Source organism: Varroa destructor, unplaced genomic scaffold (genome assembly GCF_002443255.2).
Source record: "Varroa destructor unplaced genomic scaffold, Vdes_3.0 BEIS01000006.1, whole genome shotgun sequence".
NCBI lineage: Eukaryota > Metazoa > Arthropoda > Arachnida > Mesostigmata > Varroidae > Varroa > Varroa destructor.
The window spans coordinates 32,181,409-32,196,649 of record NW_019211459.1 but is presented as its reverse complement, the minus strand read 5'-3'; the positions used below and the strand labels follow the sequence as shown (position 1 = coordinate 32,196,649).

General features: G+C 37.6%; 1 protein-coding gene across 19 annotated transcripts in view; it reads left to right on the top strand.

Moving 5' to 3' along the window:
- The window catches only part of LOC111253538 (uncharacterized), a 94,015-nt gene extending 79,857 nt beyond the window's left edge, over positions 1 to 14,158 (top strand). For all 19 annotated transcript variants that reach the window (XM_086992947.1, XM_086992944.1, XM_086992943.1 and 16 more), the window contains 5 exons: positions 607 to 729; positions 8,707 to 8,818; positions 10,521 to 10,648; positions 11,284 to 11,542; positions 11,770 to 14,158. In XM_086992947.1, coding sequence (XP_086849073.1) covers positions 607 to 729; positions 8,707 to 8,818; positions 10,521 to 10,648; positions 11,284 to 11,542; positions 11,770 to 11,993 — 846 coding nt within the window. In that variant the 3' untranslated portion in view covers positions 11,994 to 14,158. The remainder of the gene's footprint in view (positions 1 to 606; positions 730 to 8,706; positions 8,819 to 10,520; positions 10,649 to 11,283; positions 11,543 to 11,769) is intronic.
- Positions 14,159 to 15,241: the final 1,083 nt, after the last annotated feature.

Genomic DNA, 15,241 nt, shown 5'->3' with positions numbered 1-15,241 from the left:
AACGATATTAAATTTGGATAGTATCCGTTAGCAACGACATTTGCTGAAGTAGTTAGTTTCGCTGTTTCAATATAAATGCCTTTTTCTTATATGTATCTATCATACATAACAAATAATAACTTTTGGCAAGTCCATAAGATTTTATTCAAATAAATCTATATAAATGTTATGTTTACTATACAAAAGAAAAAAGTCGCATGGGTATACAGATTGTGCTGTACACTGACTGTAATACAAATAGTCTAAATCTAAACATGATGCTTTATTTCTCCGAAAGTCTCGAGCGAAGAATAACCGTCATGCCAATTGGTGTATTTTTTTTTTCGGCCTTTTGTTTATGTTGTAAGCTTCGGCATGTAGTTCGTTTTTTAAATTTGATTATTATGTACGCCTTAATATGTAGTCTATGTGTATGTATGTTATTATAAGTCATTATGTAACTATAATGAGGTTACACGGGAAAATTTGCCGTGCCACATACGGCGTTGCACGTTCTAGCATCGGTACACACCGTTTAAATAATAAGATGCAAATATTTAAAATGAGATTGGCTCCATATGAGCTATATGACTTTGTGCTTAACAAATGGCTGCTCCTGTGTTTCAGGTGTGGAAAAAGACTGGCGCTTGGTTTTTTAAAGGTCTTCCTGGCTACGCTTTTGAGGCAATTGAAAGAGAGCGTAGGGCAAGATTCAACGCACAAAACTATAGCCAATCAAATCCTATTCAGGTCAGTGGCGGCAAAATGCGGTGACATTTGACAACAAACTATGCAAGCCCGTTATAATCTAATTCCTCAGATAATATTTTCCTAGTTTAGTAAAGTTTGTTACACGCTTTGGGGCATCACATGTGTGTTATATACAGTGTAGATATGGTAACAGGTGTGGTAGAAGATAAATTTTTTTTCACACCAATTAGTTTATATCTGTGTAACAATTTATGTGTCCTGCGATAATGCTATACCGATCCGAGACGTGTTTTGCAACACAGCGTCGGACTTTGCACTCTGAACCGCCATTTGGATCGTCTCTCGACTAGAAATGTCAGCATTTATACATACATAACATATCGTATATAACCGTCATAGAAGATGCCCAAAGAAAACATGGGGTTCACATTTACGTCACTGACGTGCTTGGATTGGTTACTTGCAACCCAGATTTCAACCTGTGCACATCAGTCGCGCACATATATGTTATTTGTTTATTCAGGGTTATCTTTTGCTACCCTGAGTGTTTCCCCTTTGTGACAAGATCAAGCGGTCCACGATAGCTGTTTAATCTTAACATTACTCCGATACTAAAGTACCTCACTTTGGATTGCCCTCAATAGCAAAGTCCGACAGCAAATAATAGCATCGGCGGATTTGTCCTCGCGTCCCGGATTCGGATGTCCGCGGATTGATACGCACTAACGTGAGGGACTATACCTTCCTAGCTAGGGACACGATTGTCTCTAAAACCATCTAATACAATGGGACACGCAAGTAACGCTTAAAGTTGTACCACTATGCTAGTTCAGTTCTGTACTCTTGAAGTTTATAGCAGGAAATGTATAAGTAGATATGTGTAACAATCTGAGCCCGCTCAGCAAACCTTCTCAGCGCTTAGAGTGAACTTCGGGCGGGTTGCCCGTTCAAAGGTCCAGCTTGTGCAAATGCCGCCAAAATACCTGCCAAATTGCGCAACCATACATGACCCACATCGACGAATGATAATATCTAAGAGGGCTTCATATATCGATATACCTTACGTATTGATGTAAAAAAATATAGGCTTAAACCAAGACTTGACCATTGGTGTAAACCAAATATTTATAAAATCAATCGAGAGCAGCTGCTTGATATGGGAGAATATAAACTTTTTGCTTTTATAAAGTCAGATTTTCGTATAGGTCGCAAGAGTCCTAAAAAAACATGATGGTATACCTTTTCGTATTCTAGAACACTGGTAACGATCTGCTGAGGAGATTCGTGGCTGAACTAGAGCAAGTGTATATTTATTTGCAGAACGAACATGCTCCAACTTCCATCTATCACAGGTCTAGGTAAAAAATTCATGTGATGCCCAAAAAGTAATCATTGTCACTGGCTTACTATTAGTTTATACTATCACCCACAAGATTGAAGGCAGTATTGCGTTGTAGGAATTTAAAATGTCTTGTCTTGCAGTCAACCTTTTTTTTTTTTTTTTTTTTTTATTTTTACAGTTATAACAGTTTCGTTTATCTGCATTTAGTGAATTTTTGTGAAAAGTGCTTAAACTAAGCATATTGGGGAACGTATTTCGTCTTTTGGCGCTTACTTTCCTATGTTTTTAATAGACAAAGCGTTCTGAAGCACGAAGATGGTATTTTCCCAGCAGATCGGACAAAATCATATCGGAAGTGTTGTATGAAGTGTAGTAACAGTTATATCTCGAGTATTTGAGAAACAAGTCAATTCTAGCAGGCTAGCAGCTGTAAACTTTTGATGCTTTTTGCAAGCATTCGGTGGTCGTACATATCCCTAATACGTTGAGAAATGGATACCTTTTTCGCAAAATTGCCCACCAACTATACGTTGCCTGCGGTAACCAAAGGCTACACTGCGATTCCATCTACATGCGCTAAATTTATGCAGCACTAATTTGATAACCACTTCGACCTTGAGGCGACGTGAATTGTTGTGCGTATGGGAACAAACTCACTGTAATTGATCTATTGTCTTTCCTAAACAAAGGTTAAGGTTTAAACCTGTAATGTTAACTCCAGTTCAATACAAGTCCAAGGTCTGTTTTCGGGCTAAACAACCTTACTTTTAGAGCTGATCTACAACACACTACTTGATCTGTTAGGGTAACACACTTCTTGTGTGGGTCTTTAACTAATCAGACCTGATTAAATAGGTAGACATATAAGTACATAAAATTATATTAGTATATAAACATGCTATGTATAAACAGGCAATGTCATGCGGTTGTACCACGTAAATCCTAGTCAAAACACAAATACCAGCACGAAACTTGATCCTTTTAGCTAAGTTCGAGTGTCTAAAAAACGTAAAGTGCATATTTTCAGGTTTCCATTGGTTCGTCCAGTATAGGTATACGTCGTAACAAATACGTTGTATAATTAGTTAGCCTTAACTCTATATAGTACGGCTTAGAGAGTCCACGTTAAAATCTGGTTTCGTATTAATAGAGATCTAAACTGATATGTGTCGGCCATGTCGAAATAGGGCGAAACTTCATTCCGTGTGATTTGCGCAGTATACAAACTCTTGGAAAAAAAACCTGCTCTTACAATAAAGAAAATGTACCTAAAGAGTGGTAAAAGGCTCAAACTTACTCAAAAAATCCCGTGTGGAACGGGAACGATTACCAATGTGCTACCGTATGGAGCACGACGCTGTAATGGCTGTCTCACGCCAGCGAGCATTGAATCAAAATGAAGTCCGTCGGCAAAAAGAGCTCCTTGTGACCTGCACGTTGGCACATAGAGATTCCTACATACATAAGACAGATTAGATAAGGCTTAGAAGAAACGAACCAACGTATTCTTCAGGGCGCTTCCGCATACGGTAGTATCAACGCGTTGAAATTTTCTAATGGTGGTAAGTGCTGCATAGTTATCACTGATGTCGCAAACCAGATCTCAGAAGTATACGGGGTACAATCAAAAAGTCAGAGGGAAAAATCTAAAAATGAACTGCAAGTAGACAAAAAGGAAAGTAACGAACTGCTTTCACACTCTCAGAACATCCCACCAAGTCTCACAGGTATGCTACCAAGTATCTGACAAAAGAAGCCTTACGTGTAAAAAGGATATATAGTATGATCGTGGATTTGCACAGACAAATACCTACCACGGTGAATGCGTAATAACCATGAAAATGGCTTTATGAAGGCATGCACTGGCCATGCTAGGGAAGTCATCGCAACATTTTTAGGCGGCAATTTTATTAGGGCTGTTGTCAGACGGATATCCCCACTTGAAATTGAAGTGTCCACATGATCACCTAACGTACACCTAATGTAGGCATCCTCTTTAGTAACTCTCTATACAATGTTTTTGTCTGGCTGTTTTCCTATCCGCTCAGTCTTTACTGTGTTGCTGATCTCACTTAGGCGTTGAGCTTTGCTTCTGCCAAGAAAACTTGCTCAAGATTCAAATGTTTCCCCATTTAAAAGTTATGACTGCTTAACCCATGCTCAAACACCCGCAAGTATTTTAGAGTTCCCTGATTTTCAGTATCCAGGCCAAAACTTGTTAAGTTTGCACTTTCAAGCCTATTACAAAAGTGCATAATTATATAAATACGTCGATTTTGACAAAATGTACATGAATTATTTCAATTCGAACCGCCGTCCTTTAGCTTAGCCATATTATAATGGTCGAATACGTGAAATAGCGGCGAGAAGTATTGTTCTAGAATTAATCTGTGAAGTGCATAGGTGACGCACCTGTTTCTGTGGTGATTTAGTGAAATTAAGTTAAATATGATCGAAATTCGACGCCCTCAATATATCTTTAAACTGATAACGTTCTAGTAGTCATACTGTGGTATAAACGAATGGCCTAATTTTCTTTTCTAACTAAAACTTTCGAGTTTTGACCTTTTGAATCGTTCGTTCTATCGATCTTCTAAGCGTAACATCTATACTAGCCGACCTTTATCGTATTCTAGAGGGGCTGATACTGAACAGTTTTGACGCTTTCAAAGATATGTTCAATTTATGACGAAAGCGAACGTGACGCCGTAAAAAACCTCATTTATTACTTAATAACCTTGTGTGTTCCTAGCAAATTCATACGTTCCTCACATGTTCTTTCGTCACGTCGATGGCATTAACAAGGTAGAAGAATGAAGGTTGTCCAAAATCAGTTTACTTAGTAGAATGATTTTTGGTAGTGGTGCAGTCTGGTCCAAAAAACGCCGGTTTTGTAAAATACACTAACAACTGGCATTCTACAATGAAAATTAAAAATGTTTCTTCTTAATTTTTTTTCTACTTGCTTGTTGTGCCACGCGATAATTAAAATGATTCACTTATTATTCCGAAATTATTTTATCTATGTTTTTCGAGAATATACTTCCTTACCGTTCTTCTAAACCTATCTCCTACACACCAGAAAATAAAAAAAGGCATGCAATAAACTGTATACAAGATTCTCTTAGTAAATATAAAACATGTTGAGGTTCTGTTAATATTTTCAAATCTCATTTAAATATAGCTATGACTAGATGATACACAACAGGTTTTGTAAAATGGCCCAAGCATCTCCAACGTAATTACGTATCTGGCAGAGGGTTTTATACACTCATTTGTTGCAGCTTCCTTTGTGATCGTTTTCAAGGAAATTCTCTAACAGTACTGGCCTTGGTGCAACCCTGGGTGGCAACCCTGAGTCAGTCGAACGATTTCAAAGGATTCATGCACCAATGTACCGTGAACACAACACAACCTGTTTGTGAGAAAACATTGCCATATAGAGAAAATAACAGATGCTTCCAGTGGTCGCAACATTGTTTAACGCGAACACTTTATTAATCGAAGCTTAAAAGTTGCTTAAATGTAAAGTCGGCCTGCTATCCGGAATCATACCTCAAAAGTCGCCTCGAAAGTTCGAAGTCACCTTTTTCTGTAGTACTTTACGGAATGGGGTTATAAACCATCAAAAAGAGACAAAAAACAAAAGCGTTAAGGTTAGTGTTTCGAAACTACTGTCTCATTTCTCTCATTTGATATTCCTCCTCGCAAGGCAAAGCTGAAAACATCTTACTGATGACCATGATTGACTCCCAATTAACGTATATGAGAAGCGTCATATTGTAACGAGAACACACAGATTTTCTGAATTGCCTTTAGAGACCATTGAAGGAGATAAACGGACGAAAGCGCTACGAAGCTAGAAACGCTTAAACCCCTTTATAGAAACTCGTTTTCTCCATAGTTTATCAATTTCTAAATCAAGCAGTTAATAATAAGACGGTGTATCATAGAGGCTTATCGAAACCTATTAGCAAAAAAGTGTACATTTTATTGCTTGTAAGTGAAGTTCGAGTGGAGCAGTGCTGCTTAAATAAATAGTAGACCCGTTTTTTTTTTTTGAAACTGTGGGTAGAGTCTCACGTTCAGCACAGCAAGTCACATTTTTGTGTTATTAGATTAGATTTTTTCAACAAAAACGAAACCCACGCCGTCCATCTGCCCTAGAAGAAGATACGTTTTCCACCACTGCACCATGTTTATAAAAACAAAATGTATTTGCCTAATATATTTCCTTTCGACGTATATGTAGCAAAGCTACAACAAGACGAGCTTTAGTTTTATATATTGTCGTGGTAATAATGTTTTAAATAACTTCACTGCACAACGTGCCGTGAAAGACTACTGTGTCCTGCCCAGTGCCTTATCCCCATTTTAAACTGTCATTACCTATCCCGATAAAATCGTTGCAAATGCTAGAAAGCCAAATTTCTATAGCACATGCCGTTTTGTACAAGTTAAATCTGGGATACCCCCATAGACATTAAATCTTAACTATATGTAAGGCTAGGTAAAGGCCAGTTTTGTTTAGGTAAACGAAAAGTTTTTAGAAACACCTAGCTGAAATTAACAAAGCTCAATATGCTGGCCGTTCGTTCACCGAAAAATTCTAGTGAATGATTGAAAAAACCAAATGCGTGGATAAAAGTAAAATATGTTTTAATGTGAACTTCCGTTAAACTAGAGAACACGATTATTTTTATTAAAAACGTTAAGAAAAATATGGCTAAAAACAAGTACTGATTTCGTTCTTGGCTGGTCTGAGGAGGCTGTCATAGCTAACAGTTTTTTAGTTACTATTATCAAAAGACTATAAATAAATACTACGAATTCGCATTTACTCATTCCATTATATGGGGTTAAATTTAGTAAGCACTGTCATGTGTCTAGAGCTTTACTTAAGGTCGTTTTGTTTTGGCCAGTTTGTGGCCACAACTGGAGTTTCCAGAAGGAACGGTAAGGTGTTTTTAACAGGCTCCCATTTTTTAAATAGATCATAAGGCTATGTTTGCACACACCATCAGTATTTTATTTTATAGTCCTGATCATCAAGTTTACTACTTCTATTTCATGTACAAGTCACTTCATTACCGATGCACGGGTTGGATATCAAACTGCGGACACCCGATTGAGTTAGTGTGCATCTGGGAACGGCTTCGTTGATTACGATGTGTTCGGAAACTCTAGTCCATGCCAATAGTTTTTGCCCCATTAGGATACAGCCAAAACAAATCGAACCGAATCTTGCATTCATCATCCGAAACACGCGCTGTTGGTATAGCATACGCAAGATCTGCGGTAAAACAGGCCGCATGGTCTGAATATTCGAACAACAGAGCTACGGCATTTAGACACGAACATTTTTGCAAGGAAGCCCCACTTATCGTCGAAAACCAACTGTTCTATTTGCTTTCCGGCAACCCAAGCCAGCAAGCTTCTGCTGGGAGGTAAGGCTGCAATTAACTAGCTGAATCAAGAAAAGAAGCGTCTCGATACTTAGTCTACATCTGGCATTTGTAGCTCATCAAAATATCTCCTTAACCCTATTTATAATCAACATAATGTAAATGTGGATGCATGAGAAAATTTAGCAGAATTGTGAATCATAATCCGTCAACGGCAAGCGCAGATCTTCAATAGTATAGCTAAGTGATACTCATCATGGAACAAAAACTAAGCTGATTGCTCAAAAAAATTGCAGGGTTACGACCAACTGCGCTAGGATACCTAGTAATAATAGTAATAAACTAAATAGAAATAGATTACCATAACTCGCCAGCTATCCCTACATGATAATTATAGTCGATCGGTAGCCTACCCCACTCCGGTAGTTCGCACAGAATAAATGTCCGATTTGAATTGGCGCGCGACGATCGTCATGATTAAACGAACTCACGTTTATAGACATTTCAATGCGTCCTGCAATGCAATTATTCTATGCGTAAGTTTCAGATAAAACTGCAATAGGACACTCTAACTAGAGGAGTATCCTGCCTTATCGTAGCCTTGTTCGGCCATATTATAGCTGTGTTCGATTCATGTTCGTGACTTTAATATCACTGTCTTGATATTAGGGATAGATTGGTCCTGAAATTGTCTCTCTTAATTAAACACGCTATGCCTATAGTCACATACTTGGATATTTTCCAACAGTGTATATACTGTTGTAGTTCCTTCGGTAAAGAAAGAAGTAGGATTAACCTGACCATTTAAATTGTCAGTGACAGAATTACGTTTTCCAGTGTATCCAATTCGCTTGTAGGCAAATTTTTAGCCTCGGTTTTGTTCGCCTTGTTCGGTTCGAAGCGTTAAAAGCCTTCTTGACCTTTGGGGTACATGCTCAATAGAACGCTTTATAGCCTGTATTGGAAATTTGTTCTCACAAATGCACTTTTACATTAACTTCAGAGTTTAACAAAGTAAAAGAGCTCCGATATCTTTAAGAAAACGGCCAACAGTCTTCACTAACGTGTAAACCTTCATTCTACGACTAAGATAGACAAATTAACTTGCATCTAGTTGATAATTGGTAAACTATAACATAAATCTATAGCACATGGGAAATAATATTGTGCAACACAGTAAAAACTTGTATTCCAGCTTTGGTATCACAGCTTTACAGACGCTACTTTATCGTATTGTTACGTCGACTGTTTGTCTCTACATATTTACAGATGATTCGTTATAGCGAACGGTATAAAAATCATTCAGAGTCCTCAACTCCAGGAATGACTCCTGCTGCGAGCCAGATCGACATTAAGAAGACACTCCACGTATCTGACTCTGGTAAGTACTCTCTTTCTAGTTGATGTGCACAAAATCTATATCAATTCAAACGTTAAATCAATGTATGCATGGCTAGATTCAAAGTTGGCCGCTTTTACAATAGGCTGTGTCACTGACTAGAGAATTCCTGTAATCGTGCAATTAATACGGGTACAATCAATTTTGGCAATTTCTGCTGCGTGTTGTACACATTTTTGAGCCAAGCGATCTTACTGGATTCCAAATTGGGACCTGGTCTTAAGCGAGATTCGCACGTTTTGGATGGTTATAGAATTTGAAAATTGTCTCCTGTAGAGGCGTAACGAATCGTTTTTAGGTAAGCTTTTCAAGATTGGCTGAGATTTCCGCCTGAAATTCACACAGGCCAAATTTCCGACAGAAATGCATGAGCTAAGGTCAATAGTGGAGTCAACTTCTCCGTCCATTTGGCACACAAATAACTTGCACAACTATTGCGGAGTTGATCAATGGTCAGTGCATCTTCGATGAATGGCGCAGAAAGGTACGGATATGCTGTAGACTTTCCCTCTTTAGACTGAGTCTTATTGCTTTAAACTGAAATGGTATTAATGGTCTGAAAATTGGATCCGAAGGATTGCTACTATCTAATATTGCTTATATCTTGTTTCGTTATTGCATGAACATCCCTGTGTTATTAGTTTTAAGTTGGTTTTTGGAAAAAGCCAGTCACAACTAAATGTCATCAGATTGCTGCGTTAGCTGGTGGACTCAACAGATATCCATTCTCCTTAGAGCTATGGAGTCGACCTTGAGGGCAGTGCCTAGAGTGCTTCGGTGATTTTTCGAATCTATTTACATTTAGGCGTGTGGCCAAAAAGAACACTACAGCTTAACTCACTAACGGTATTTACATCATGGACTGCCTGCACAGAATTCCGCCTAGAAGAATAGAGACATAAAAGAAGATAAAATATGTTCGTAAAGATTCTGCTCGCTGTTTTATACGCTATAATCGGCCTGTAATGCCATCGGACGTCGAGAAGAGGCACTTTTGGAAATAAATACCGTTTCATAAAAATTTTCAATTAAAATAATTAATTCCGCCCCTTCAAGGAACACCACTTCCAAAAAAAATGAAAAATCTACCGAATGACCTAATGGTTTGTGCTAGTATTACAGAAATTCACGGTTTCTAGTTCGAATCCGGCAAGACGCATCGACGTGTTTGTCTACTGACAATTGATTTTTGTCGATAAAGTAGTATTATTGTTCATATTGTGAGCAAAAACTAAGCCGGATAATATGTAGTTATGGTTTATAAAACTATTTGTGTAAGGACTGACTTCTCCAGATGGATTGTGGCGCATAGAGGAATTTTATCTGTGGTATAGTATATTCAGTACATGTGAAAAGAATTTTGCAATTCTTCTTTCAATGATTAAAAAAATGCTAAACTTTGTTTTAGACATGATATGGCGGAACTCATACGATGAAAGTACGACGTACTATTAGAAATTAAAAATACAGCTAATACTCAATACATTAGAGCAAATGCATGCTATTCGTTGAGAAAGGTGGGCCGGTACGTCATTTACCGTATCTCAGGGCCAGAAGTACAAATAATACTTCTATTTCCATGTTATGCGGCGCGAACACTCTGTCTTATTAAAACTGTAACGTGTCGAAAACTCTGCATTATTGCTACACGCCTTCTTTACGTATTGACCCGAATTTGCTACAGACGACTCGAGTGATGATTCATTAGGAGAAAGTGCCCGCCAAATAGTTGAGCCAGAAAGTGCAGGACAAGCTAATGTTTGCGTCGGCGCATCACCGCAGTCGGTAGCCACGCGACATCACTCCGCTTCCGTAAGTTGACAAGACAAACATATATTTCTTGATAAAACATAATTTCAAGATGCTTATTTAGTAAGGTAATGTTGTAGAACAAGCTTCTTATTTGTAAAATAGTGTTAGCTATTTGTCCTTAGTTCGGCAGCGCCATCTACGGATTGCCGTGTCGATGATTTGTCGTAATGTCTTCTTATTTTTACTTTATTGCAGAATTCCCTACAACGGAGTTCATACAATTTAGCTGTTCGCAAAGAGGGAGGAAATATGAACTTTGGAACAATAGCTGAACACGTTTGATTTTGTTTTTATGGCTGCTGCTTTTTCTCCTAGAGTAGAATGTCAGCCTACCAGCTTCGTGTCTAACTTGCCACTAACAAACTAAGAAAAAACACATTTTATCTCATAATGATATTTTCAATAAAGGTCTACTTCACGTGTACTTTGGGCTACTTTGGGAAGAACATTTTTAAATGCTATGGGAATAGCAATTCCTTATGACCTACTAATCAGTCGTATTCGCCTTTTGTACGAATATTCTCCGATAAACAACCCTCAAGGGAGACAAAAAATATTTACTAAATTTATACAAATTTACTACGTTCATCATTAAATACAAGCTACATTCTTCGTTTGCCGATTGATACGTTTAGGTTATCGAAGCTGGTCTACTAACAGGTGAAACATCATCGGCATCTGCTGGGGGTGGCGGCCACAAAAGGGCTCTTCGATCTACAAATTCAGCGGGGTCATTTACGTCGACGGGTACGAACTCAGAATCACTCCTAAACGGTCCTACTGGCTCGACGTCCAACTTGTCAATGTCGATTGATTCCCTCGCGCACGCCCTCGACAGCGCTGCAGCCGCTAACGGAGTTGCGATTCAGACAACTTCCTCCAACGAAATTCAAGGTAATTCGTTCTTGAATTTGTCGCATAACTAAGGAACAACATGAAAACAACAAATACTATTTTCATATTGTAGTTTCACAAAATTATTGTTTTCGAGCTTACTTTTTGTCCCCGAAAATGTATATTATCTGATAAGAGAAGCAAGTACTATAACACCTCGAGAATATTTTTGAAATTGACGTCAAAAGCTATATATCTATAACGAAAAATACGACACATCTACATAGGAAATGGTTCACACAAAAAACAGAAGATGTCCATATACAAACGTATCCGTAAGTCGTTCCGCAATGCGACGATCGGACATGCTCTAAGCTTCAACTACTCATCATCGCATCAAATGCCTCGCATCGGGCCCCGTGAGCACTCTGCCCAGGACCAACATTTAGATGCTCCCAACATATCCAGACGACTTTCTACAACTGACGACCTCAAATATAGTGAACTGTGAATGTATATATATATATATATATATATTGGTGGAATGGGCAAATCATGTCAGCCAAATTTACTATAAATTCAACAATATAATAGCTGTACTAGTATTAACTATTGAGTTCTGTCAAAAAGCAACAGCAACGTGCGTTCACGGATAATGAGAAACGTAAACACCTCAACCCTCTTATTCGAGGCCCTATGTTAACTGTCAAAAACAGATAACGTAAGAATATCAAGTTCTATATTAGCTTTCAGAAGACAATACGCAATTAACGAAATTAAATTTCAAATAGAATTCCGTTAATATCGAACCAACTTACTCTTTCCTATCGAATTCATCTTTCGTGCTTGACAATCTTCACATATTTCCATATTCTTCGATTAAATTGTCCCAGATGCCATCGCGCTAGACATTCGCAACTGTTTTGTCATCAACCCAACTAACGGGTTGTTGTCAAATGTCATAGGAAACATTTGTGAGTTATGATCTAGTGATACGAAATTTTGCAGAGGCATTACCAGTTTGTATACCACTATATGCATACATCCGTGGTAAATGACACCTTTTTAATAAACAGAAGAACCAACCTACACGCATACACAGTGTTACATAAATACAGGAACGATATGAAATTCCAGTGCTAGGAGTTTGAGTTAACTTTAAACTGCAGTTGATAAAAAGAATAAGTAAGATGTTGCTAAAAATAGCCTAATAGCGTTCTTGAGGTTCCTGCTATTAACTGTCGTCATTTTGAGATAGGCTAAAAATCACTCGGTGTGTACAACCACTCTATTTTATATCGATATTATAGTTTTTCGAAAATATATCGAAATATGTAGAAAAAGAAACGAGTATAACGAGACCGTCATATGCGCTCTGTTCCGTATTCGTCAAGATCACTGTATTGCAAAGAAACAACCACATTTTCACCAAAAGCGTCTACACTTTATTTTATTTTATATTTATAGCTTGCGTAAAGACATTAGTCACTGCTTTTCTGTCATCTTCCACATTTCTACCGTACCTTTCGATTATCGATTATCTACCGATGTTTTGTCCTATGTGATTGCTAACTCGCGTTTGTCTCCTACAAGGAGCTTATTTGAAACGCCAGTATAGGCATAGCCGAGAGCCCATACAACACAACACGAAGTGGTCCTCTTTTTCAAAACTAACCGTTATGCTGTTCCTGTTGGTCAATCCCATAAACTTGTATGATATAGTATTGTTTAAGCGAAACGAGCGAATCAAATCATTCACGCGCTACTTCTTCATATCTGATCTATGGAAATATTATAATCTATAATTAGTCAACTCATCCATTTATATGTCTTTGCACGTTTGAATGTAATGCTTTTAAAACTAATTCGGTTTTCAGTTAGATGGCCGAGAGCCTGATTTTTTTCGTTTCCACTAATACGATGTTTTGTTGTGGAAAGCTCTTGTGTCACTATTAGCAGTTGTGTCGACAAATGTGAATAATTCTGGTAATATGACGAAGTTAGAGGTTTACTCAGCCATTAAGCCATACTATGTAAATTAGATTGTTGTCTTATCGTCACATCATAAGCTTATTAAGATTTAAGTCCAAATTTTGCATATCCGTAATTAAATACTCAGGTATAACAACTTGCCAAAATTGGCCTTTCTTCCGATTTGCAGTAATGAATATTGGTGCATTTAATAGGCTCTTCAGATGAGCGTTTTTAGCTGATAACCACAACAGTATAGAAAACACACATCTAGTGTTCCCTGAATCCGCGCAAATATAAGGTCGGATGGCGCTTCTTTATTAACACACAAGAATCGCTTTCTAGCAACATGTCGCCATGCATGTGCGCATCAAGCGTACCGAACGAAATATTTAGAAAAACTGAAGCTATTGTGGGTAATGATTGAACTTGATGTCCCTATGGGAAGAACATGGCCAAAGGAGCATGCGTGCATGCATAAGTACCAAGTTTCACCCTTTTATATGTGGTAACAGTTAATATTTGTGAATGAGTGTGACGGTAATGACACTAATATGTAATAGTAATATAATGAACGATAACAATAATCAAGAAGCTAGCCTTTATTTTATATCTTCATATTAGTATCGGTGTAGGTTTGTCAAATGGATACCCACTAAATATTTGGTATGAACAAAATAAACAAACTTTGATGTCGTATATAAACGTCTATAATGTTTTTGAAAATATATCTAGGTCTAAACCCAATTATCTTAATTTATACTAAGATCATTTGGGGCATTAAAATCTTTTGGGACAGCGCCCGAAGTCATCATAGCAGCTTCGCGAATAGGTTTTTGAACAAATACGTCTGAAAAACTTTCACTTGTTTTGTGCTCGATTATTAAATCGTAGACTTAATTAAGCAGCTAGTTAATACGTCTTAATAGACTACTTTCACTGATTATTAGATCATAGACTACATTAAACAGCTAGTTAATACTTTTTAATAGACTACTTTCACTTTGTCATTCTAAACGAAATTTGATATTTTTTAAATTACGAAAGATTCAAAAAGTATAGTTACGATTTTATCCAAAGTTACGATGTCAAAACTGCATTTCTGGTTTATACAGGTATGGTAGTCTGCCTTCTTACTACACATAGTTAGTCATTTCATTTCCTTCAGTTTTCTTTTTTACCGAATAACATGTATATTTATACATCTTATACCTAATTGACAACTTTCATAGATTTAGTAGTAAGTAGATTATTTTAATGTCTTATATAAATGAAAGTAACGAACAAATGCTTGCTCCATTACGTCTGTCGTCGATGAGATAATTAGTATCCATCGATATTTCTACGTGTCCTATTTCAACTGAAAAAAGCAGCAGATGTTCCCGAGGCCGCCAATTATTGTTCGAAGTCGATCTTCCATCCATTATTGAATTTAACATTCTGTATTTCGCTGTCACTGCTATTATGTCCGGCTGTCCGCTAATATCAAATACTAGTTTCACCTTCGATGGATGTGTCACCAGACAGGTATGTCGATACGACTTTTTTCAGTGAGGTCCTACTTTCATACGTCCTTGGGATGAATAACTGCGTTTGTTGTAGGGTTGTACGGGCTTATAGTGCTTTGTATTTTGCTGCCTCGGGGTGTTAGAGCTATAACTGTTAAAATTAACACGATAAAAGTGAGGAACACAAAAAAGAGCAGCACGCAGATGATAAGAGCGCGACCTCCACGCATAATTTCGAATCGCTAGAACGGATCAACGTCCAATTTGAGGATAGAGTAGT